This window comes from Manis pentadactyla, chromosome 3, assembly GCF_030020395.1.
Source record: "Manis pentadactyla isolate mManPen7 chromosome 3, mManPen7.hap1, whole genome shotgun sequence".
Taxonomy (NCBI): domain Eukaryota; kingdom Metazoa; phylum Chordata; class Mammalia; order Pholidota; family Manidae; genus Manis; species Manis pentadactyla.
The window spans coordinates 112,534,725-112,558,235 of record NC_080021.1 but is presented as its reverse complement, the minus strand read 5'-3'; the positions used below and the strand labels follow the sequence as shown (position 1 = coordinate 112,558,235).

At 39.8% G+C, this 23,511-nt stretch overlaps 1 protein-coding gene across 1 annotated transcript in view; it reads left to right on the top strand.

Moving 5' to 3' along the window:
- The first annotated feature begins 7,168 nt into the window (after positions 1-7,168).
- Positions 7,169-23,511, top strand: part of PRTFDC1 (phosphoribosyl transferase domain containing 1) — a 69,605-nt gene continuing 53,262 nt past the window's right edge. The window contains 2 exon segments of the mRNA XM_036880970.2: positions 7,169-7,464; positions 11,841-12,024. Of these exon segments, the coding sequence (XP_036736865.2) occupies positions 7,361-7,464; positions 11,841-12,024 (288 nt within the window). The 5' untranslated portion in view covers positions 7,169-7,360.

The window sequence follows — 23,511 nt, the reverse complement described above, 5'->3', positions numbered from 1 at the left end:
TGTGTTGTTTCCCAAACTGCTACTGAGGATTCTCGTAGGGCAGCTAGGAAGTGAAGTAGCTCAAGCGGATGGAGTTTGAGCTTTGCGACCTGGGCTGGGACTTTAGGGTGCCTGCACGAGCTCGAGACAAGCTAGTAACTCTCGAGACACAGCACCCTGGACCCTTTGAGCGAATTGGAGAGGCTGTATGTAAAACACCAGCTATGTGTCCGGAGGGAGGGTGTGGGTGATGGCTTCCCAGACCAGAACCTCCTCCGTCATCCCAGGCAATCAGAGGAGCCAACCAGGGGGTACCCATCTCTCTCTCCCGGAATCAGTCCAGTCTCGTACTGTGGCCTCTGTCACCGAGAATAGTTTCTACAAAAGGCGGTGGTTATTACTGGGTCAAGTTTAATGTAAAACGGTGCTGAGGTGAGTGGCCGGCCTAACTTGCTGTATTAGGATGCTTTTTTCAGAGAGCAGTGTAATTCATGGATAATCTGTGATCATGTGAGGTCTGTCACAGTAATGGCATTGGGGAAGGAATCACACCACACTCAAAAGAAACTTCAGGTTGAAATGTGTCGCTCAGCTCTGAATTTAGGAGCAGGACCATTCCTCCTTAAAGATGAGGAGTTCATTTATTCATTGCACACATGTTGACTATACCGCTCGGTTCCAAGCATTTGACTCTGGGGATACAGCAGAAAACAAACCAAGCCCTGTCTTCATGGAGCTTACATTCTAGAGAAGGAACCTCGGCAAGCAGTTGGAAAGCAAATAAATAAAGGAGATAATTTCAGAGTGAAATACGAATGAAAAGAAAGAGAGTAACAGGCAAAGATTGGAGGAGGGCTGGGAGCTGCTGTGCTCAGCTGGTCAGGATGGCCTTTTTGTGGTGGCATTTGAGACGTAATCTGACAGTTAAGCAGGGCATAGCCATGGGAGGACTCAGAAGGAGGGTATTCCAAGAGAGTACATACCAAGTTCAAAGAAATCATTATATCCTGAGAAGAAATCATTACACTTAACTTATGTTTTAAAAAAATCTTTTTGGTTGCCATGGAGAAGGAGATGAGGAGGGAGATGGAAATGTAGAAAAGAAAGTAAGCTCAATTCACTGAGTCAGTAGTGCCTCTAGGGCTTCCAGGTCAGGATGTTCTATAGACAACTTAAAATTCTTATTCGGAATTCAGGAGAGTGATTGTATAGATTTGGAAGTCATCAGCAAACCAAAAACTATCTGATCCTTGAGAATAATAGGGATGGTCAGTGAAAATGGAAAAAATTTAAACTACTGATAAGGGGAGGAACCTAGAAAGCCCCAGATGTTCCTGGGAGAAGCTCCATTAAGAGACCAAGAATGAGTAGCAGAGTAGGAAAGATCAGTCAGGGTGGTGGGTGCCTGGGAGCAGAATATTTTTGGAGGGAAAGAGAGGGCTAAGAGGTCATCATGAGTGTCAAATGCTGCAGAAAAAGCAAGTAAGATAAAAATGGAAAAGAGGCCATTGTATTTAACAATTACAAAGATTCATAGGAGAATCCCATCAGTAGAATAGTTAAAACACATTTAATAGTTAAAATACTGTTTAATAATACTCTTAAAAAGGAATCAGGCAACTCTGCATGACCAATAGGATAGATAGGTTGTTGAAGTCTAAAAAGCAAGCAGTGGAACAGAGTAAATAGCCCAATTGATTAGTGCCAAAGGAAGCCCTCTCAAAAGAATGGTAATTTTGTGAAAGATAGAGAGGGTATGAGAGAGCCCACAAGGTTGGGAATAATCAGTGTAAAATGGAGACAGTCCCTGCATTTGTCATTGACTCCAGTAGAACTTGGGATAATCAGAGTAACTTTGAGCTGGTTACGGGCAGGCAAGGCAAATTCAGAGTGACATTGAGGTGCTTGTGGAAGCCCATGGCATCTAGGGTAGAAAGGAGTAGAAAAGCTCAGCAGGGTATGTATATTAGGAAAACAGAATCCTTAAGCATGGGTTGTAAAAAATCAAAGGAAAGTTTTAGTCCTTAGGTGGAAAAAGGGGACAGGTAATGAAAGTAAGCATTTATTGAGCACTTGCTATGTGATTTTCCTGTGTTATCACTTTATCTTCCCAAATCTGTGAAGTACATATATTACAAGCCCCAATTTACAGAGGAGGGAACTAAGGTACTGAGAGATCAGGTAAATCACAAAGGTCACCTAAGTAACAAATAGAAGCAGGATTTGAAGCCAGCTTTCAATCACTTTGCTTAGGAACATATGAGTACAGGGAAGAATTTCCCAGGTGGGCCACTCTAAGTGTTGGGTGTGGCCAATATAGAATAAAGGTGAAGTAGTTTGGGTTAAGGCACATGAAGTTGCTACAAGATGAAGAAGCTAGTAGGGTCCTCACCATAGGTGTTGGAGCTGTGCAGAAATGAGGTGGAGAAGAAAATTCTGAGTTGGTAGAAACTTGGTGACAAACATGGCAAGGGGCATAGAATGAGATGACTTAAGCATCAAATGAGAAATATAGTTTATGCAAGAGAAGGGAATGTTAAGAGATTTAAGATGGCTCTTGCCTACAGATGGCTTTCAGTTGAATTAGGGAGGTAGGACATTAGTAGACTTTTAATAATACATGGTAGGAAATGCTATCTGAGTTCAGGAACTTTGCTCAGGGTTGACCAGTGACTTGATCTGGAGCTGTTAAGGCTACCAACCCCTGGCTGGTGCATCTTTGTTATGCCTCATCATCTTTGATCTATGTTAAAAGACCTTCTCTATCCATCTGGCCATTTTGAACTAGGTTCTTAGATGTGTTTTGTTTTTATCAAACCATTACGGAGAGAACTATAGTTAGTACCTACACAGTGAATATGGTAGGAGTAAGGAGAAGAGAAAAATCTAAAAATGATTGTGGTGTTTCTGTTATGGGTACCCACAAAGAAATGTAGCAGTACTGGACATAAGTAATCTGACCATCTGTCTAAAACTCAACTTTACTAAGTTATAATGAGTTTTACTTTCTGGGTGCTGAACTCTCCATGGGAGAAGAAGGCATGTGTGATACAAGATGTTTTGTCTCTGAAATCCCCCTGCATTGCTCTGGTAACAGAACCTGGGTCCTTCTTTCAGGGAACCCCTTCTACCCATTTTCTCAAGGTGTGGTTTGAGGCACCCACCACAGTGTGCCTCCATCTCTGGGACAGGTGTGAGATTCCTGGAGGCAAAGCTGAGGGATGTGATTCCCTTCTTCTCTGGTGGTACAAGGTAGATGTGAGCCTGAAAACTGGCATCAGTGTGAGGCACAGAGGTGGACAGGAAAAGATGTTTGCTTTACATGGGTGTTTCCATATTGTTTTTCTCCCTGGGGGAAAGAGCCTGAAAAATGGTGCATGAGATATTCCAAGCAAAACATTATTTTTAATGACTTAGAAAGGTTTTCAACATATCCTCAAATGAGAAAAAAAGAGAGCCCGAATGAGTTCTGGGATTTGGATCTTGTATAAAATGGCTCAGTGAATGTGTTTGTCACTTCCCAGCTTGGCCATGTTTTGCATGTTTAAACAGAGAAAGCATTGTTCTGAATAAACTTAGAGCATATTATCTGTGATACTGAAACCATTTAAAGATTTCTTGTTTTGGTTTTATAAAAAGCAGATGAATAACATAATTCTTTACACTTCACAGCAGCATCCATTCCTTCAGAATTAGGACTTATTTACAGTGCAATTTGCATGCACTATTTAGGATTACAAAGGATAAACCAGTGGTTCCTTTGTCTCTCACTGTCTTTCATCTCAACAAGAAAAACTCACTATTTCAGACTCATTGGAAATAAGGCCAGTTTGGATTATGGAATAGTTTTAGAGAAATACATTTATTTTAATATTTATAGTTTTCACTAGGGTAATAAGACTTTGGCAAATCATTCTGAAGCACTTCCTAAAATTAATTAAAACCTACAACTTGTAAGTTCATTATTGACGTTTCAGTACATCGAAGTGGTTCACATTTCATAAGTAGACTAGGTGCTGATGTAAGAGTGTTACATCCAGTATCTATTGTTAATCCTCACAATAGCCATATGAGGAGCCATTGACTCCATTTTATAGATGAATACACTGAGATTTAGGAAAGTTGGGTGTCTAAGGTCCAACAGCAGTAAACTTGCTTGCAGCTGTACTGGACCTTCCAAGTCCATGTTCTTAACCATTGCTCTACTCTGCCTCTGAGCTCTGGATTGCCATAACAGTTTTTATCAATAGGTGTATCTTATTTGTCATTTTCTTTTCATTCTTTTCTTTTGTTGCCATCATTTATTAGGCATTTATTATACAGCAGGGAGTGTACTAGGAACTCTAAGTATAATATCTGTTCTATCTCTAAATCATCCCAACAACCTTGTCCATAGGTTTTATTGTGTCTTGTTTAAAGGCAAGGGAAACTCAGAAAGGGTAAGTAATTTCCCTATCATCACAGCTAGTAAGTGTCAGAGATAAGCTCTAGAACACGAAAGGTAGTTTCTGAGATGCAGCCAGAAAAGAAGGCAGGGAAGGATTTGCATGGGGGGCAGGAATGGGCTCAGAAGACCACTAGTTAGTGATGCCACCACCTGGAATGACTCCAGGAAGTGGTGTTGGTCTGGAAAGGGAGCCAGAAAGCTATGCCCTTGAATGATCTCCCTGGGGCCTGGTGCTGGTCAGGGTCCTTGTCTGGCCTTTACTGTGGCCTGCCAGGACCTCCTGGAGCAGGGTGGTTCAGCTTCTGACCAGCCACTGGTGCTGATAGTTACAGCAGACCATGGGTGTTCTCAGGGGTGGTGACCAAAGTTGCCTTGTTGCAAATTCAACAGTCAAACCCTGCCAGGTTGCTGGTAGAGGTAGAGCAAATGGGATGCTCTTCAAATGTGCAGATGACCTATACTGTTTGGCAATCAGTGTGCCTATGGCAGACAGGAATCTCCAGAGCTGTGAGCAGTGGTGCTTTTTACCACAGGGAGACCAACTGAGGGCTGAGGGTGGAATTCAGGGAGTATCCGGTAGTCCACAGATGGAGCCTGGGTGGTTCATTCACTTATTTAACATTTTTTAGCACTTTGCCCCTTCCGGGCCAGTGTTCTGAGCACTGGGGTTTCAGCAGTGTACAAGACAAAGTCTTTACCAGAGCAGCTAACATTATAGTGGAGGAGACAAGACAAAACATGCACACAGACATACATTTGTCTCATCCAGAGGGAATACACGCCATAAAGAACAGTAAAGTTGAGTAAGAGAGATCCAGAGAGAAGGAGGGGATGGGGATGCTATTTTATATAAGTGGTCAGGGAAGGCCTCCTGTGGATGGTGACATTTGAATGGAGATGACAGTAAGTGAAAGATAGATATCTGTGGATTCCAGGGGAGAGTATTGTAGGCCAAAGAAACAGCAGGTGCAAAGTCTTTGGGGCAGGAGAGGGCTTGGCACAGTCACAGAGCAGCAAGACCAACAGGGGCTAAATCTAGTGCCGGAAGGGTGCCCTGGGTGAGTCAAAGTGGTAGACCCTGTGGGCTAAGGGGAGGACTCTGGAGTGTACTCGGAGTGACATGGAAAGTCCTTGAGAAAACAGGAGCAGGAGACCACCATGATATGGTGCACATCTTTAAAGGAGCACTCCAGCTGCCATGGGGGGGCGGGAGTGCTAAGACAGACGAAGGGAGGCTGATTGGACAGTCGTCTCTGGAGAAATCTGACATGGGCCAGGATGCAGTGGAGATGCTGAGAGGTGGTTAAATTTTGAAGGAATTAATGACAGGATTTGCCAATGGGCTGCACGAGGGAATGAAAGAGAGGAGTCAACAACTACTCGAGGTTTTGATTTGAGCAACTGGAAAGCTTTGTTGTCCTTTGTTGAGACAGGGAAGAGATAAATTTGGGGAGACATCCCATGAGTTTGGTTTGGGTGGCATTCCAGAACTCAGAACTGAGGTGGCAGTGGTAGGGGCTGGGCTGTAAGTTGCCCTTCCAAACCTAAGCAAAAGAGAGCTGGCTATGAGTCCAGGGGGAGCGGGAGGGTTGAAAGCAGGGGGTATCCCAGCACTGAGTGAGGTACAAACGGGTTCCAGAGCAATAGGAAACAGATAAGACCGAGCGAGCAGGGGCTGGAAGGGACAGTTGTCTTCCCAAGGACCCTGAATGGGAGGGAGCCTTTGGGAAGACAGAGAGCTACAGGGAGGGTGGGTACCAGGAATTTGGGAGAGAAGATCAGAGGGAAGAGGCATTCGGCTAGGCCTCCAGAAAGAAAGGGAGCCTGACTGAACTTTTGTGGAGGGACCTGAGCTTGGGATACAGTGGTAGAGGGGGACAAAGAGGGAGAGGGTGCAGATGCAGGATGGACAAGCAGAACTCAGAAGGATCTGGAAGGGTCATGACTTGACCAAAGACCAGTCTAAGGAGAGGAAGGGGAGGTATAGGGAACTGGGCTGGAAAATCAGGATAGGTCTGCCTTATGGAAAGCCCTTGAGCTTGAAGCTGGCTAGAGTTTGATGCAGGAGCATAGGATTAATTCAAGAACAGAACCTGCGGCACACTAGGGTACAGTTTGAGTCCTGAACACTTTCATGTTGCTTCCTTTCTTGATGATCTGAAAGTAAAAGTGACTTGGTCTTCACCTTCATTTTTCTCTCCCACCTATTTGTTATTCTAACCATTAAACTTGCACATCTGGTCCTAAGCAAGAGGAAGCCTCACTAGCAGTCTATCTACCACACAAGTAGGTCAATTTTCTGGAGAAACAGTTTCAATAGCAACCAACAATAGAATCAACTCAAGTTCTTTACTATAATGTAGTGAAGTCTCTTGAAGTCATCACTGTAATGACTGGACCATTCAGAAGTTTGGATCTACACTAATCCCAGGAGACATGTACTTTTAATAGGTAATCTTTCCCAAGCAGAGGAGGCATTTACAATTCATAGAAAGGTAATAGTATATGTAGTGACACAATAGTGTATGATGATATACTATCTATATTGATTTAATTACAAACATCATGATGTTTATAATTTATCCATGATAATATTTATAGTTCATTTAAGTGACATATTTACATGTATACACTCTTTAAACAATACTATCAGGTTAGCTCTATGACACTGAGTTTATACTTTATTGTACAATGCCAGCAGGTAGGAACTGTTCAATTCAGTACTAGGTCCTTTATCAGATTGCATGAAACAAATGACCTCATACCATTGAACTTTGCATCTGTTGACAGAATATAATTTAATGTCATATTGAGCAACAGATCTATTCTCTGTTTTTGATATTATTCTTTTTTCATGATACTTTTTAAATTTATGTTTTAAAAATAAATTTCCCATGAAAAATATTGTGACCAAAATACTTTGATTTACAGATTATGGATGATTGGCCAGGGTATGATTTGAATTTATTCACATACCCACAGCACTATTACGGAGATTTGGAATATGCCCTCATACCTCACGGCATCATTGTGAACAGGTGAGTGTTATTTCCTGCCTCAGTCTTGGTTCTGTGCTGCTGGCTGTCTTGTGTGAATCATGATCCTGACTCTCTTTTATTTAGGAGTAGACAGAACTTCTATAGGACAGAGAAATTGGAATAAAATGAATCTGTGCTTAATTGACTATTTACCTGGGCATTTGTTCAGAGAAAATGGTAGGGAGGATATATACACCTATGTAAGGTATCACATTGTAAATAACAGCCTCAAAATAACAATGTCCTGTACGTACCGATCAGAATAGGTGTTGGGAAAGCATTGCTCCTCACCCGAGAACCTTTGTCCCACGTTTTCCACAGATTCTTGAGTTAACCAGGGAGAGTTCACAGGTGACCTTTGCTTTCATAGCACACACCCCTCACACCTTGGTTTTCCTGCAACTTGCATTTATCTCGTATTAAGTAGTCACTTGGCCAGTCTGAGCACAATTATGTTTTCCAGTCAATGGTCATGTTTTGGGAATAGGAATATTTGCAGCTTAAAAAAATAGCTGCACAGAACTATTTCTAGAATACTATTTCTAGTTCTTTCTGACTTGTCTACATAGGTATCCTCTGGCTGCTTCCTAGCCAATTGGCTTTTCAAAAGCCAACATTTTCTCTCCTGTTTTAAGCCCCTAAGTCAACCCCATTTGTTTCTTGGCCTTCTGAGAGCCTCCTCCAGGTCAGCTCACCAGAAGCATCAGGATTTAAAGGTCATACCCTTTCACGAAATTGCCTCAATGCCCAGACTGTTACCTTTCCACATACCTCTAATTTCTTATACAAATACCTAAGCCTTCACATTTATTTGAAAAGCAAGCTTTGTGGATTTCACAGTACTCCCAGGAATCGCAGAGATTCTTCAGAGACCCAGAAATTGGGGTGAGGGAGGCACTGGAGAGTAGGAACAGATTCAGACTTTAGACTTTCCACCCTGCCCTTTTCCTTGAACTATAGTGCTTCTGCCTCTGTTCCTTTTTAATCTATTATATTCTTCTGATTTAAAATTTAACTTTAAGAAATAGGTCCACAGCCAAAAGGAAAGTTTGAAAAATACTAGATGGTCATTACTCCCAGGATATTATCTTTCCATTAATTCCTATCTGTAAGCAAAAGGAAATATTCTTTCACTCAAATTCTAAGATTTTCCATTAGATAAGACTTGCATATTGCGTGTTCTCTCAAACTAGAGTGTATTACTAAACTAAGATCTAGTTTGGGATTTCCCATGGCCTAAGACAGCTTTCCATGGAATACAAGATAGTCAGAGGGGAAAAAAAGTTCTGTGATTAAATAAACTTGGGAAGTTTTTCATCTCTCAAATTGCTAAATCTCCCTATTGGCAATTCACATTAAAGAGACAGGGAAATGCCAGCAAAAATTAAAAAAAAGAAAAAAAGTAAAGAAACCTGCTTGACTTTAACAATTAAACCAACTTTTGTTGTATGGTGGTGGTTTTTGTTCTCAGTTCACCTCTAAATAACTCTTAGAGACATTTTCCCTTAATGTTAGTTTGGGAAGCCCCTAGTTTAACCAAAATCCTGCTTTTCTCATGAGAGTTTATGACTTAATTGTATCCTAATCTAGTACCTGATTGTATCCAAAGTCAGTTCCCTGGACAGGAGACTTACCCAACAAACTTGTGAAAATTCGTATTCTTAAGCTTTATGTCCAGAAATTCTGATTCAAAAGTCTGGGGTGAGGCCCAGGAATGCCCATCCCCACCTTTAAAATGAATTTATTATGACATAATTTACATACTACAAGATCATAAATCCCACCCATTGCAGGTAAGCTATTTTTAATAAAATTTTATGTTTGGGCAACCACCACCATTGTTACATAATATTTCTATTACCCCAAAAAGCTTTTTTGCTGTCAAGCCCTGCTCCTAGCCCCAGCATCAGGTAACTTGGGGTCTGTGGAGAGTTTACTGTATAGCCCTTCCCCATGACTCTACCCTCCCAGAACTCCCTATCAGATCCCTGACCAGTCTGCCAGTTAGCTGCTCGAACAGGACTCCAGCTGGAATATAAAGGAGCCACTGGCCCAACCTGTTCACAGGCCCCAGAGATGGCCATTTTAGCTGCCAGGGTTCCCAGTCAGATGACCTCCCTTTGGCAGTGTCACACCTGACTGAATTACCCAGTGAGACAACAGAGCTTAGGGGTGGGGAGGGGGTGGGCATGGGAAGAATGCCACAGCCTCGTGCTGTTTCCCCCCCAGCATTCAATGTTCTCATAAATGAACGGTTCTCAGTTTGTGGTATGCCTTTGGCTAATTTCCAGAGACCTGAAATGGTTGTTTTTCACAGTCTCATCCAGCTTTATAGTTGCTTTTTGTGCAGTGGATGTGCTGACCTTCTCACTTCATCATACTGGAAACATGGATATTTATAGAATATCAGGAGTGATGATGTACACTTTTTGATGATCATATTTTGAGAAACATTGCCTGAAACCACATATTCACCTTAGCTGCTGCCTCCATTCAAGATTTTAAGTTGTATGGGCACATGGGCAATGGACTTAATAGATATGAAACAATTAGAAAAAATACAAAGACACTTCCAAATTAGGTACTGGCTGCCAGCTCCAGGGTGCATCATGGATAACTGTGGAAAGTATCATTCACATTGTGTTCCATGGAACTGGTGCCCACTGGAATTGTACTCTGGGGCGCCTTTTACATAGGTAATGTGTTATCTTTGTCAAATATAAGGCAAATGTTAATTCTTTTTTTTATTTTTAAATTTTCTTTTATTTTTATTTTGGTGTCATTAATCTACAATTACATGAGGAACATTATGTTTACTAGGCTCCCCCCATCACCAAGTCCTCCCGACATCCCCCTTTATAGTCACTGTCCATCAACGTAGTAAGATGCTATAGAATCACTACTTGTCTTCTCTGTGTTGTACAGCCCTCCCTGTGCCCCACCCCCTACATTATGTCTGCTAATAGCAATGCCCCCCCCCTTTTTTCCCCCTATCCCTCCCTTTCCACCCATCCTCCCCATTTCCTTTCCCTTTGGTAACTGTTAGTCCTTTCTTGGGTTCTGTGAGCCTGCTGCTGTTTGTTCCTTCAATTTTTTTCTTTGTTCTTAGACTCCACAGATGAATGAAATCATTTGATACTTGTCTTTCTCTGCCTGGCTTATTTCACTGAGCATAATACCCTCTAGCTCCATCCATGTTGTTGCAAATGGTAGGATTTGTTTTCTTCTTATGGCTGAATAATATTCCATTGTGTATATCCATTCATCTACTGACGGACACTTAGGTTGCTTCCGTATCCTGGCTATTGTAAATAGTGCTGCCATAAACATAGGGGTGCATATGTCTTTTTCAAACTGGGCTGCTGCATTATTAGGGTAAATTCCTAGAAGTGGAATTCCTGGGTCAAATGGTATTTCTATTTTTGGTTTTCTGAGGAACCTCCATACCGCTTTCCACAATGGTTGAACTAATTTACATTTCCAGTGTAGGAGGGTTCCCCTTTCTCCACATCCTCGCCAACATTTGTTGTTGTTTGTCTTTTGGATGGTGGTGATCCTTACTGGTGTGAGGTGATATCTCATTGTGGTTTTAATTTGCATTTCTCTGATGATTAGCAATGTGGAGCATCTTTTCTTGTACCTGTTGGCCATCTGAATTTCTTCTTTGGAGAAGTGTCTGTTCATATCCTCTGCCCATTTTTTAATTGGATTATTTGCTTTTTATTTTGTTGAGGTGCATGAGCTCTTAATATATTTTGGATGTCAACCCCTTATCGGATCTGTCATTTATGAATATATTCTCCCATACTGTAGGATGCCTTTTTGTTCTATTGGTGGTGTCCCTTGCTGTACAGAAGCTTTTCAGCTTGATATAGTCCCACTTGTTCATTTTTGCTTTTGTTTCCCTTGCCTGGGGAGATAATCATGAAGAATTTGCTCAAATGTTAATTCCTTTGATAGTCACTCTGGGCTTGACTTTTCCTCCAGTCTCCTCTTACGTTGTAAGGTGTGTGAGTCATTCTCCATTCCCTTTTTTCTCTGCTGTAAAATGAGCATAATATTACCAGATACCATCGTAGCATTGCTAAGGTTAGCAGTACTGGGAAAATAATAGCATTCATGATCTTTGACATTATATTTTACCCCTTAAGCATTTTCGTGACAGAGCAACAAAAATGTACTATTGATGATGAGGTTATCAGAAATCTATGTTTTGAACACCATTTCTTTGTTCTGCTTTAACAAAGCTACTTCAGTTGTAGATTCCCAAGCTCTTCACTACAGTTCCCTGCATAATCTAATATGTATTTTTGGAAAGGAACAAAAATACTCAGAAGTGGTTATGCTTTAATATGTCTTATAATTCCTTCTTTCAGAATTGAGCATCTGGCTAAGGACATTATGAAAGAGATAGGACACTGTGACATTATGGTCCTGTGTGTGCTGAAAGGAGGTTACAAGTTCTGCATGGATCTTGTAGAATACCTGAAGAACACTGGTCAAAATTCAGATAGATTTGTCTCTGTAAAGGTAGATTTCATCAGAGTAAAAAGTTACAGGGTAAGTTATTACTTATTCTATTTTCATTGTATGATATTTAGAATGAAGAATGTTATAGAATAAAAGAACTAATAATGTTATGATAATGAAGTGTGTAATTTTTAAAAATTTACAAGCAACCTGGAATTCAAATAGTATTCTTTGGAGGGGAAAAAACCCTTCTACCTATTTCTACATATATGGAAAGATGCTTCGGGAATGATTCATGCTTTCTTTCATGGTTACAAAGCTGAGTGGCTATTTCCTGGTGCCTAGCCTCACAAGTGAGTTTGTGAAGGATGAATGTTAGGGAAGTGCAGGGAGCGCTGATACATGTCTGCTCTAGATGTCATTGTCGACCTGGGAGACCTGTGGCCAGCCCAGAGCGGAGAGCATTAGTACTTGGGTGGCTGCAGTCATGACCCAGAGGTAGAGAAGGGACACTTGTAGGGACAGTGAGTAACCAAGTGCAGTGGGGCGGAACCAGGGAACCTTCAACAGAAGGCCTCTACGCCAGTCCATGCTGGCCTCTCTTGGCCACCACCGCAGAGAATGGAGGGAGACTATTCTCCAAAGACCTTATCTTCTCAGTTTCTTCACTTTTCTCTATGATGTTTACCTTGGGTGATACTTTTTGATTCAATGTATAGTAAATCATTAAAATTAGTTTACTACTAGGTAAGGAACTGTAGGAGTCAAAAATCCTGCAAGTATCTCATTGATTAAACTAACTTGATACAGTGTAATTCACTCTTTGAATTGGTTGTGTATTGCTGTGCAACAAAATTACCACAGACTTCCTGGCTCAAACCAATGCACATTTATCATGTTACAGTTTCTCTAGGTCAGAAGTCTAGCCATGAGTTCTCTGCTCGGAGTCTTCCCAGGCTGAAACCAAGGTGTCAGCCAAGGCTGTGATGTCATCTGAGGTTTGCAGATGAGTGACCTTTTCCAAGATTACTGGTTGTTGGCAGAATCCCGCCCTCGTTTCCCTGATGTCTCTGAGCTGCAGAAGCTCTCAGTTCCTCCTGGCCCTCAGGTCTTTGCCTCATGGTCTCCTTCACAGTTCACAACACAGCAAGAGAACCCCTCCAACCTCTCCATTCAGTGAGGGCCCAGCCCCTTTATTAAGGGATCACCTGATTAGGTGAGGCTCACCCAGGATAAGGTCCCTTTTGATGAGCTTGAAGTCAACTGACTAGTCACCTAATCATGGGAGTAAATTACCATGATATTTACAGATCTCACTCATACTCAAGTAGAGCAGATTATAAGGGCGTACAGGGGACAGGAATGAGGGAAGTAGCATTGTAGAATTCTGCCTACCACTCTCTTTCTGTGACTCCGTTACCTGAGGTTTAGAGCAGCTGACAAACTAGTGCTCATTTCTCAAAATACTCTGTATTTTTCTGATGATCTCTCAGGCCAGGATGGAAGCTATTTTTTTGCAGACACCTTACCCTTAATTTATTGATCTCATATCCTCTTGAAAATATTCTCTCTCTTAAGAAGCTGTGCTTCCTTCTTATAAAATTTTTTACTCATTTACTTGGTTCTGATCCTCATTGTATTTTTCTTGGGCAAACAGTTTTTAAAAAACTTTTGAAAATCTTTTTCAAATTAAAGTCAGGTTTATTGAAGTATAATTTACATGCCATAGAATTCATCCCTTTTAGTTTGCAGTTGGATGAGTTTTTGACAATTGAGTACAGTCTCGTCAATCCCCACAATCAAGGAATAGAAAGTTACTGACCACAGAAAATGTCCTTATGTCCCTATGTCGTCAGTCCTTTCCCCAGCCCTCAGGCCCTGGCAACCAGCGATATGTTTTCTGTCCCTACAGTTTTGCCCCTTACAGACAGACTGTCATGTAGTGTAATTATATGCCAGTAACCGTAGTAAATCTGTATACTTTAGCATAATTCATTTGTAATTCATCCATATTGTTATGCATAACAGTAGTTCATTTCTTCTGATGTCAAGTATGATTTTATTCTATGGATATATCATAGTTTTTAAATCTGTTCATTAGCTGAAGGTACTTGGTTTCCTTTCCATGGTGATTATGAATATAGCTACTATAAATATTCACATCCAGGTTTTTGTGTGTACTTATGTCTTCATTTCTCTTGAGATTTCTAGGTCATTAGGTCATATGGAGAGTATATATAAAACTGCCAAACCATTTTCCAAAGTGATTAAATAATTTTGCCTTCATGGCAGCAATATATGAGGCCTGCTGTTGCTCCACATTTTCAACGTCACTTGATATTGTTCGTTTTTCTTTATTTCTTTATTTTACCATTCAACTAAGTGATAATCTTCATTATGGTTTTAATTTGCATTTTCCTAATGAATCATGATGTTGAGCACACTTTCACTTGCCTCTTTGCTATTCACATAGCTTCTTTGGTGAAGTGCCTGTTGAAATATCTTGCTCATTTTAAAAATTGGGTTGTTTGTTTTCTTGGTATTGAGTTTTGGGAGTTCTTTATATCTTTTGGCCACAAATCATTTATTAGGTGTGTTTTGAATATATTTTCCAGCCAGTGGGTTGTTTCGCATTTTTGTAACCATGCTTTTTTTCAAAGTATAATTTAAACATTTTTATAAACTCCAATTTATCAGTTTTTTCCTTTGTGGATTATGTTTTTTGCATATCTAAGAAGCTATTGCCTAATTCAAAATCACAAAGATTTTCCCCTCTGTTTTGAGAAGTTTCGTAGTTTTAGGTTTAAATCTAGGTCTATGATCCATGTTGTGTTAATTTATTAATATGGTGCCTTTCTTTTTTTGCAAGTGAATATCCTCTTATATCAATCATTTGATGAAAAGACTGTCCTTTTTCTATTAAGTGGTCTTTGATCTTTCATTGAATATCAATTAACTATATATGTGTGGGTCTATTTCTGAACCCTGTACCCCCTTCTGTTCATCTATGTGCTTATCCTTATGTCAATACCAAACTGTTTGATTACTGTAGCTGAATAATAACTCTGAAATCAGGCTGTACGTGTCCCCAGCTTTATTCGTTTTCTTTGCCATTTTAGCTATTCTAGTTCTTTGTCTTTCTATATAGATTTTAAAATCACGTTTTTGATTTCTACACAATAACCTGTTAGAATTTTTATTGGGATTGCTTTGAATCTATAAATCAATTTGGGGAGAATTAACCATCTTAACACTACTTAGTCTTCCAATCCATGAACAGGGTGTATTTCCAATTGACATAGTCTGGTTTAATATCAGGGTTTTTTAGTTTTCAAGAGTCAGTATACTGACTATTATCACTTTTCAAAATTCTTTTATTAGTTTTAGTAGATTTTTGTAGATCTTTAGATTTTCTATGAAGGTATAATTTCTTCTGTGAATAGAGATTTTACTTCTTCCTTTCTTATACTTTTAATTTATTTTTATTGCTTTATTGTACTGGCTAGGACTTCATGTGCAATTCTGAATAGGAATGGTGAAGGAAAATGTTCTTGCCTTTGTTCCCAGTCAGTATGATACTAACTGTTGCATCCCGTAAATTTTGATGTACTGTTTCATTTTCATTCAACTTGAACTATTTTTTAATTTCCTTTGTGACTTCCTCTTTTATTCATGGATCATTTCTTGTTTAATATCCAAATATTGGGGGATTTTCCAGAGATACGTCTGTATGATTTCTAGTTTAACTCTGTGGCAGAAACTATAATTCGTATGATTTCAATTCTTTTAAATTTCTTGAGGCTTGTTTTAGGGCCCAGAACCCGGTCAGTCTTGCTTAAACAATACCTCATTATCCATTTCTCTAAACTTCTTCTCTTTTTCTTTTATTATCAATATTTTAGCCTAGAGGCACACATTCTATGACTATCTGCCCTATTAACTCATGTTTATGTGATATTAGTTCAGAACTAACATTTGCATTTCGAAAACTCCAGTAACATTGTGATCATCATTGCTGCATTTAGACAAATTCAAATTAATATATTTTCTTCCTGGGGATAGGGATGTGGGGCCACCTACCCAGGACTCTGATGAAGGAAGAAGTAGAATTGACATCTTCATAGATCAGTACTAATAGTAGACTGTAGATCTTCTCCACCTTCACCCATACTCACACACTGTATATGTTACTTTTGTCCCACACTTAAATACTGTAGGACCCAAGGATAATTGTGGTGTCTCCTCTCCCCTAACTAAATGTCCTTCCTCTTGTCTATCACCAAGGTAACACATCATCTCCTGAGAGACTGCCTCATGTAAAAGCATACCTGCTCCCTCAGAACAAGCTTGCCCCCTAGTTAAATATCCTCAGAAATGAATGGAAAACATATTTATAGATTGGGGTATGACATGAACAGCTCTCTGCTCATAGAATACAAGCTGCCCTCATCCAGAAATGAATTAATTGTTGTGTCAGGTTGGACTTGAACTAACCATCCCTTTATATACTTGAGCTCTTTCAAAATTCCTGAGGGCAGAGACCTATTTAAAAAAAAAAAAAAACACCAAACAAACACCACCAAATAAGGAAAAGACTAGCTTATTTTTCTCTGAGGGTACTTGGTGCTCCTGCATACCTCCAGATCTATTCATAGGTATAGACATCTCAAAAACATCTCTGCAGAAACAATGGCCATTAAAGTGTTCCTTCAGAAATTTCTGGAGGCCAATCAGGACTCTGTACTGTTGCGGGTTCTCATCAGAAACATTGGGTAGTGTTACTCCTTCCTACCCTCCACTCTGTGATTCTTTTTGAATCTCTTTTAAGAAAAAAGTTGAAAGTTAAGTTTACTTAGGGGCAATGTTTCTCCTTGTCATAGCCATCATTCTTCCTAAGGTCCCTTTTGGAGCTCTTTTCTGAGGAACAGGCTGTGTTGTGTTGTGCCCTCTGCTATTTACTAAGGGACCTTCCTGAGGGATGGATGTCTCTAAACGTCTCAGGGATCTAGGCAGTTTGATTTGTCTTCATTGTTATATTAAGCTTCCCATAAGACATAAAATTTAATTGCATGAATGATAGCAATCTAGACAAAGATTATTTAGGAATTAACAGTAGGCTAATTCATTGGAGAGCTTGGCCAACAACTCCAGTTCAGAGGGGCACTGGCTAGCTGAATTCCATAACATTTCAAGTTTTCCTTCCTCCACATCCCCTTCCTTTATGCCTTCTGTCCTTCCTTATGTCTTTCACTAATGTTCATTTAGCATTTTTGTGATGATAAAGCCTTGGACCCATATAAAAGAAGAAATTGAATGAGACTCTTATGTAAATCTAGTGCCCTCAAAGATGTATTACCTTGGTGAAAAGTAATGCACCCTTAAGTAATGGGACACCCTAAGAAACTCGCTTAGTTTTCTTGGCCTGGGCTGGAGTGGAAAAGTAAAACATCCTGTGTGAATTTTTAAGCATGAATCTGTGCCACACATGAGTTTGAGGTTTTAATTTACCTGCATTGTCTAGGAAATTCCAACTGGAGAATTTAATATTAAAATCCATCTCAGACCAAAATACCCACAAGATTCCAGGTAGAAGTAAGTTGAAAACCTCACTAGAGGTTTATTTCATCTGAGGCAGGATTCCTCCACATAAGCCTCACTTAACCTGAGCCTACAAACTCCAAACACAAAGATGTATGGAAACAATCCACCATGGGCAAGATCAGCTGGCAAAATAAATAGCAGAAATAGATAAACAAACCATCTGAAAGAGAATATAATTATATTTAATATGACTAAAGACATAATTGAAAGGATTTAACGAAAAGATAAGACAGCAAGAGAAGAAAAAAATGAGAATTTTAGAAACGAAATAACAATGTCTAGCGATGAAAAAGGTAGTAATCCCATGGTAAGATAGTAATTCAAAAGGTAGGATAAATAGGAGATTGAATGTTGTTATGGATGTGAATTTTGAACTGAAAGATAAGTCTGAAAAAACTACCCAGAGGTAGCATGGGTAGAGATGGAATATAAGAAAGGATAGGAAACATGAAACATCTAATGAAAAGACCCAAAACAGGTCACATAGGAATTCCTTAAGGAAAGATTAGAGAGAATTGAGGAGAGGCAATTTTTGATAAGATAATGCACAAACATATTCTAGAGTTGATGAAAGACATGAATATGCAGATTCAGAAGTACATTGAGACCATACCTAGACATGTCATAGTGAAACTGAAAAATAAAACACTAGGATCAAAAAATGAATTGTAAAAACAATTGGAGAGAAAAGAAAAATTACCTCTAAAGGAAATACCACTACCCTCTCTCTATAGACTTCTTGAAGACAACAACAGAAATCAGAAGACATGAAGTAATACCATCAACATACTAAGAGAAAATAATTGTTCACCTAGATTTTCATTCCTAGCTAATCTTTAACTCAAGTGTGTCAGCTAAAGATGGCAGTAATCACAATCTTAGTTTTCTGATAGACACTGACTGAAAGTACCTCCTGAGTGGTGAAACAAACAAATGGAATTAAAATTCCAATCTGTGCTCAGTTGTAAATGACCAGAGTAAAAGCAATCTTATGTGGTGTTTAGGAGAAGTATGGAGATGTTGACTTGCAAACTTTTAGTTTGGTATGATTATTAAAAATTTAATGGTGACCACTGGAAGGATAGGATTATTATGTATAATATGTATAACTTCCTAGGAAGCAGAGAGGATGAAAAGGAATAAGGAAAACTCAAAACTTAACTGATTCAATAACAGATAGGAAATGAGAAACAATTAGGTAACCATATTATACTCATTTTACGGGGTGAGGAAACTGAGACCTGAGATGTTAAGTAACACATCCAAAGTCAAACAGCTACTTGTAAGTGGAGGATCTAATATTCAAGCCCATGTTTGACTCCAGAGACAAAGACTGTGACCACTAAACTATACTGGCTCTCTAGAAATGTGTGGATGTGTTGGAATGTATTACATGAAAAGGAGGGAAATTTTACCAAATGAATCCATGTCCTTTTTTCCTGAGGCCTATTTTGATATTACCTAACTAGGTTAAGCCAGCCCCTGTAATTGCTAGAGAGTGGCAATATCTGTAAATAGACAATTAAGTGCTTATTTTTTAACTGTTTTATGCATTATATTAATACACTATGAACAAGTAGCCCCCAAGAAAATGAATTATAAATATTAAGGCTTGTTTTTTCCCATAAATTATGGGAAACTATGGCTTTTTTCCCATCTTTTTCCCCTGTGCCATGGAGATTTTCCAAAAAAGTTGAACATTCACTACCCCAGTTTTCTCTCTGGATTCACTTAAAGCTTATGCTCTGCAGAAGCCAAATGCAGCAGAATTGGAAAAATGCTTTGAGCACCAAGCTCCCTACCAACTCCTGAGAGTGTAGAGACTTGAGTCAAAGAGAAATAGGCTTAGTGTAGCTGACCCTTGAGCTACCCAATTTAGTGTGTTTTGGGAAAGCTCTGTCAGAGTAGGGGTGAGAAGCACTTTGGGATATCTACTCTAAGGGATTTGGGGATAGATAAATGGAAGAGGATTTGAGAGAAGTTGGAAGGGAGTATTAATAGGTATCAGCAAGTGACTTTTCAGCAAGCTTTTTTGAACATGGATGCACTATTTGCTAAGCCTTCTTCCTTTATTCTCTCCTAAATGTTGCCCTGATTTAAAAGGTAGTTCATATATATACAATCCAATGTGAGGATAAAAAGTGCAACTCAGAACAACTCAGATTTCTTTGTTTTCCAACCAATTCAGTTAGCTAACCTCAGCAAAGTAAAAATCTTCATCAAACTCCAAGGCTTTAAAAACTGAGAACTGTATTTTCGGCAGGCTGTGGTCGCCTGAGACCCAGCCCCCATGCTGTTTGAGTGTGCACTGCTCTGTACTAATAATTCCTGCATGTTGGCAGCACGAAGAGAAGGCTTTGGAGATAAGCTACAATCCAGAGTGTGACCCCAGGAGGACTGAGAGATTTGCCATGCAGGGCAGTGTGGGCCCCCCAGGAGGCTGGCATCTTTATGAAAGAGGCTGATTAGAGCTAAGCATTGGCCACAAACATGTTCCCATGAGGGGAGAGAAAAACTAAAATACGTTTCTTTTCTCTCATTCCCAGAGGTAAGAACAAAGGATTTAAGTCAATTCTTTATCCATGCTTGTGAAGAATGGGGCCAGGATAGAAAAGTCAGATCCAGATTCCTTCGTGTTAGGGGGTGGTTCCCACTTTGCCCTGTAACAGGCCTTTTCCTGGACTTTCTCCATGTGGTAAAGGGGCCTTGAGTTGAATGCCCCCTTTCTTTTTGAGACAGGAAGTCAACCTTTAACATCATCTTGGGTTTGTGGTGAGGAAAAGGACTCCAATTTGATTCTTTGGTGATTGACAGGTAGAGAAGAGAGGTTCTCCAGTTCTGTGTGGGTGTTGATGGATCCACAGGTGTATGTGTGGGTGTATATATGTATACATATAATTTGTGTATATGTGTATACATGTCAGTCTATCTCTGTGTCATCTTTTTGGATGAGGAAAGGAGGAAAACTTAAAGAATAGGAAACTAAATGAAAATAAAGAATAGAAAAGGGAAGATGAGAGACAAAAGAAATCCCCAAACTTACCATATTTCATTAAATTGAACACACCATAAACTGTAAAGTACACCATTACTTTATGTACCACTAAGAAACAAATGCTATAAACTAAGCTGTGACCTGACATGGATTGTCAGATGCATCCAGATTTTGAATATATTCCAATGTGAAAAAAAGTGTACGACTTGGAATTGATGAATTGGTAGTTCCCCATTTTTGCAATACCATGTGCAAATGTTTGAATAGCTGAAATGTAATAGAAAATGCTGTGTTTACCCTTTGATTATTCTTAAATACTAGGTCCTGTAATACTATCCTAATACTCTCTTGCAAATGGTGGGAGATTACCTTGAGGTGGCAGATTTTTCCCACCTTAGTGTCTGAAATATTTTTAATATTCTCAAAATATCTTTGCAGACTTCAAAGGAAGCATTTATTTACTAAAGAATCAATCAAGAACAGGCCTGGGTGGTTTGAATCAATCCACGTAAATCTTTAAAATTAATTAAAAGCATTTATGAAAACTAGAAAACAATTTCTATGTGACTTGTGGATAGAGACATGACAAATCTATCATGTTTGCACATTCACTGAAACAAAGAGTGTTGACGTGTCCTGTTCTGTCTTTGACCTTCAGTTCTTCAGATGTATTTACTACTGGCTTTCAGCATGCATGGATGAAGGAACTGGGCACATGCCAAATATCTAGTTTGACCTTAAAAGAGATCATACAGCATTGCTCTAGGCAAGTTTACTTTGAGATTTCTAATTCTATCAAGAAAAAGATAATAAAAGAAAAAAAAGTGAAACCAACGCCCATTTGTGTAATGAGGTTAATGGTTGGATTTGTGACAACATATTTGTGACAACATATTTCTCATTCCATTCCGTCTTTATTTTGTAAGTATATGTGCCTTTGATTAGGTACAGTCTTTGTATTCAATATTAGTTTTCTCTAGAGATGCTTATTAGGGTGTGTCTTCCCTTATGAGATATAAACACTGAGGGAGCACCTAAGGGATGATGCTGAAGGAATTAGTAAATTACGGAGGCAACCAAGTTTTCAGAGACCACTCTGGGGACAGAGCCAGGCTTAACTCAGTAATGGCCACAGGCTGCGGCTGAATCCAGGATAAGGCACGAGACCCAGCTTGGAGCAGGGCAGCCTGCAGAGGGGACTCTGTTGACATGAAGTCCCATGCAGCAGGTGAGCCATGTAGTTGAAAGATGGAACAAAAGACCACAACTGGTAGAGCCTCAAATGTTAGGCTGGTGGCATCGGCTGGTTTGTGTTCTACCACTGGTTCTATTAATAAAACCTAGTATTCACTGAGTACTTCTATGCTGTGACCAACAACTGCTGTAAGTGCTTGATATGTATTAACTCCTTGAACCCTCACAAGGCCCCTAAGAAGTTGGTGCTACTAACCTCCCCTTTTCCTGGGTGAGGACACTGAGGCCAGAGAGATTAGGTGAACCCCTGAGGACACACAGCTGGGACATGGATGTCTGCCCACCTAGGGCTTTTAAGCACAACACCACAGCTGCCTCTTGGACTTCACGGACCCCCATACCTAGGAGGTGAACAGGCAGGAGATGGGAGCACTCCAGTTCTTTAGGAATGCTGAATGAGTTTCCAAAAAGGAACTTGGGCACTGAAAACAGGACAAGCATAAATACAGAATTAATGCATCTAGTACAGTGGATGTAGGATCTTGAAAAGAAAGCAGAATGGCAAAGCCAGCAGGAAAGGTATAAAGCTGAGTCATGGGGCTTTAAGCTCTGGCTGCCTGCCAGCAGGTCCAGAGCTCCAGTGTCATCTCAGGCTGGGTTTGTTTCTAGAGATTTGCTGAGGTTGAGCCAGTAGGTGAAGTGGAGGGGGGAGGTCAAGTGACTTAGCTCTTAGGAGAGAAGACTCCACAGCCAGAGCACTAGGCAGGGCCCGGCCACCAGACGGTGTGCGTGCTCCAGGAGCGCTGCCTGCATCAGGCACCTCCGGATTCCAATTATATCTCGTGTCCCCGTGTTGCTCTCACAGGTGTGTTGGACCCCTGGAACTTCAGCATGCTTCATATACAAGTATGCTGAAGTATACTGTTCATAATTTTAATTTATTTGTACCTGACCTTCTCCAAAAGATGCAATGTGGTGTTTTATTAATTACATCCAGAGGATTTATAATTTTCAGCACAAAAAATACTTGTAGGCAGCAAAAGTTTTTGCCGTTATTTTGTTTTTTTTTAATATTTCGTAACTGATGTAGCATATAAAATGGCATCAAGGCCATAAAAGTGGTTAGGAAATTACATATTTTGTATTTACCTTATAAAACACAAGTACTCTTCTTCATGGTAGGAGCGATAACAAGAAATAATTTGGGTTTGGAGGAGAAAGAAAAGGTTGGATAAAATAAAGTGACTTGGGAAATATTTATGGCAAAATATTCTCTAAAAATATTTTATGATGGTCATTGTGCTATAATACAGTTTGAATGTAATGTTTTTATTCTCATTTTAGACTAGAATGTGTTTCTTTACGGCATGAGTTTGTCATTATTATATGCAATATTATTGTTAGTAACTTAGGTAATTTCAACATATCATAAAACACTTGTGATTCATCACTTTCAAAAACAAGAATTAACCTTTTTTTTTTTGTTGGCATTCATATGGCAGATAGTTTTGAAAACATTTCTTTTTGTGTGCCTTGCATTTTCTTCTCCTGGAGAATAGAAAGGGAATCCTGTCATTGACAAGTTAGAGAATAATGCCCTGAAAACAGGATGACTCTTGGTGAGAAAAAGGGCAGAACAACACGTCAAGGGCCCTGAAGCTCACGTCAGATAGAAACAACTAGGAAGAAGTGCCTCAGGAAGAGACTGGGCCATCAAGGTAGACCAGTAGTTGGCCAACAGCCAGCAAGCCTCTGCTGAAAACACTAATCTATCACAGTAGTGGGAA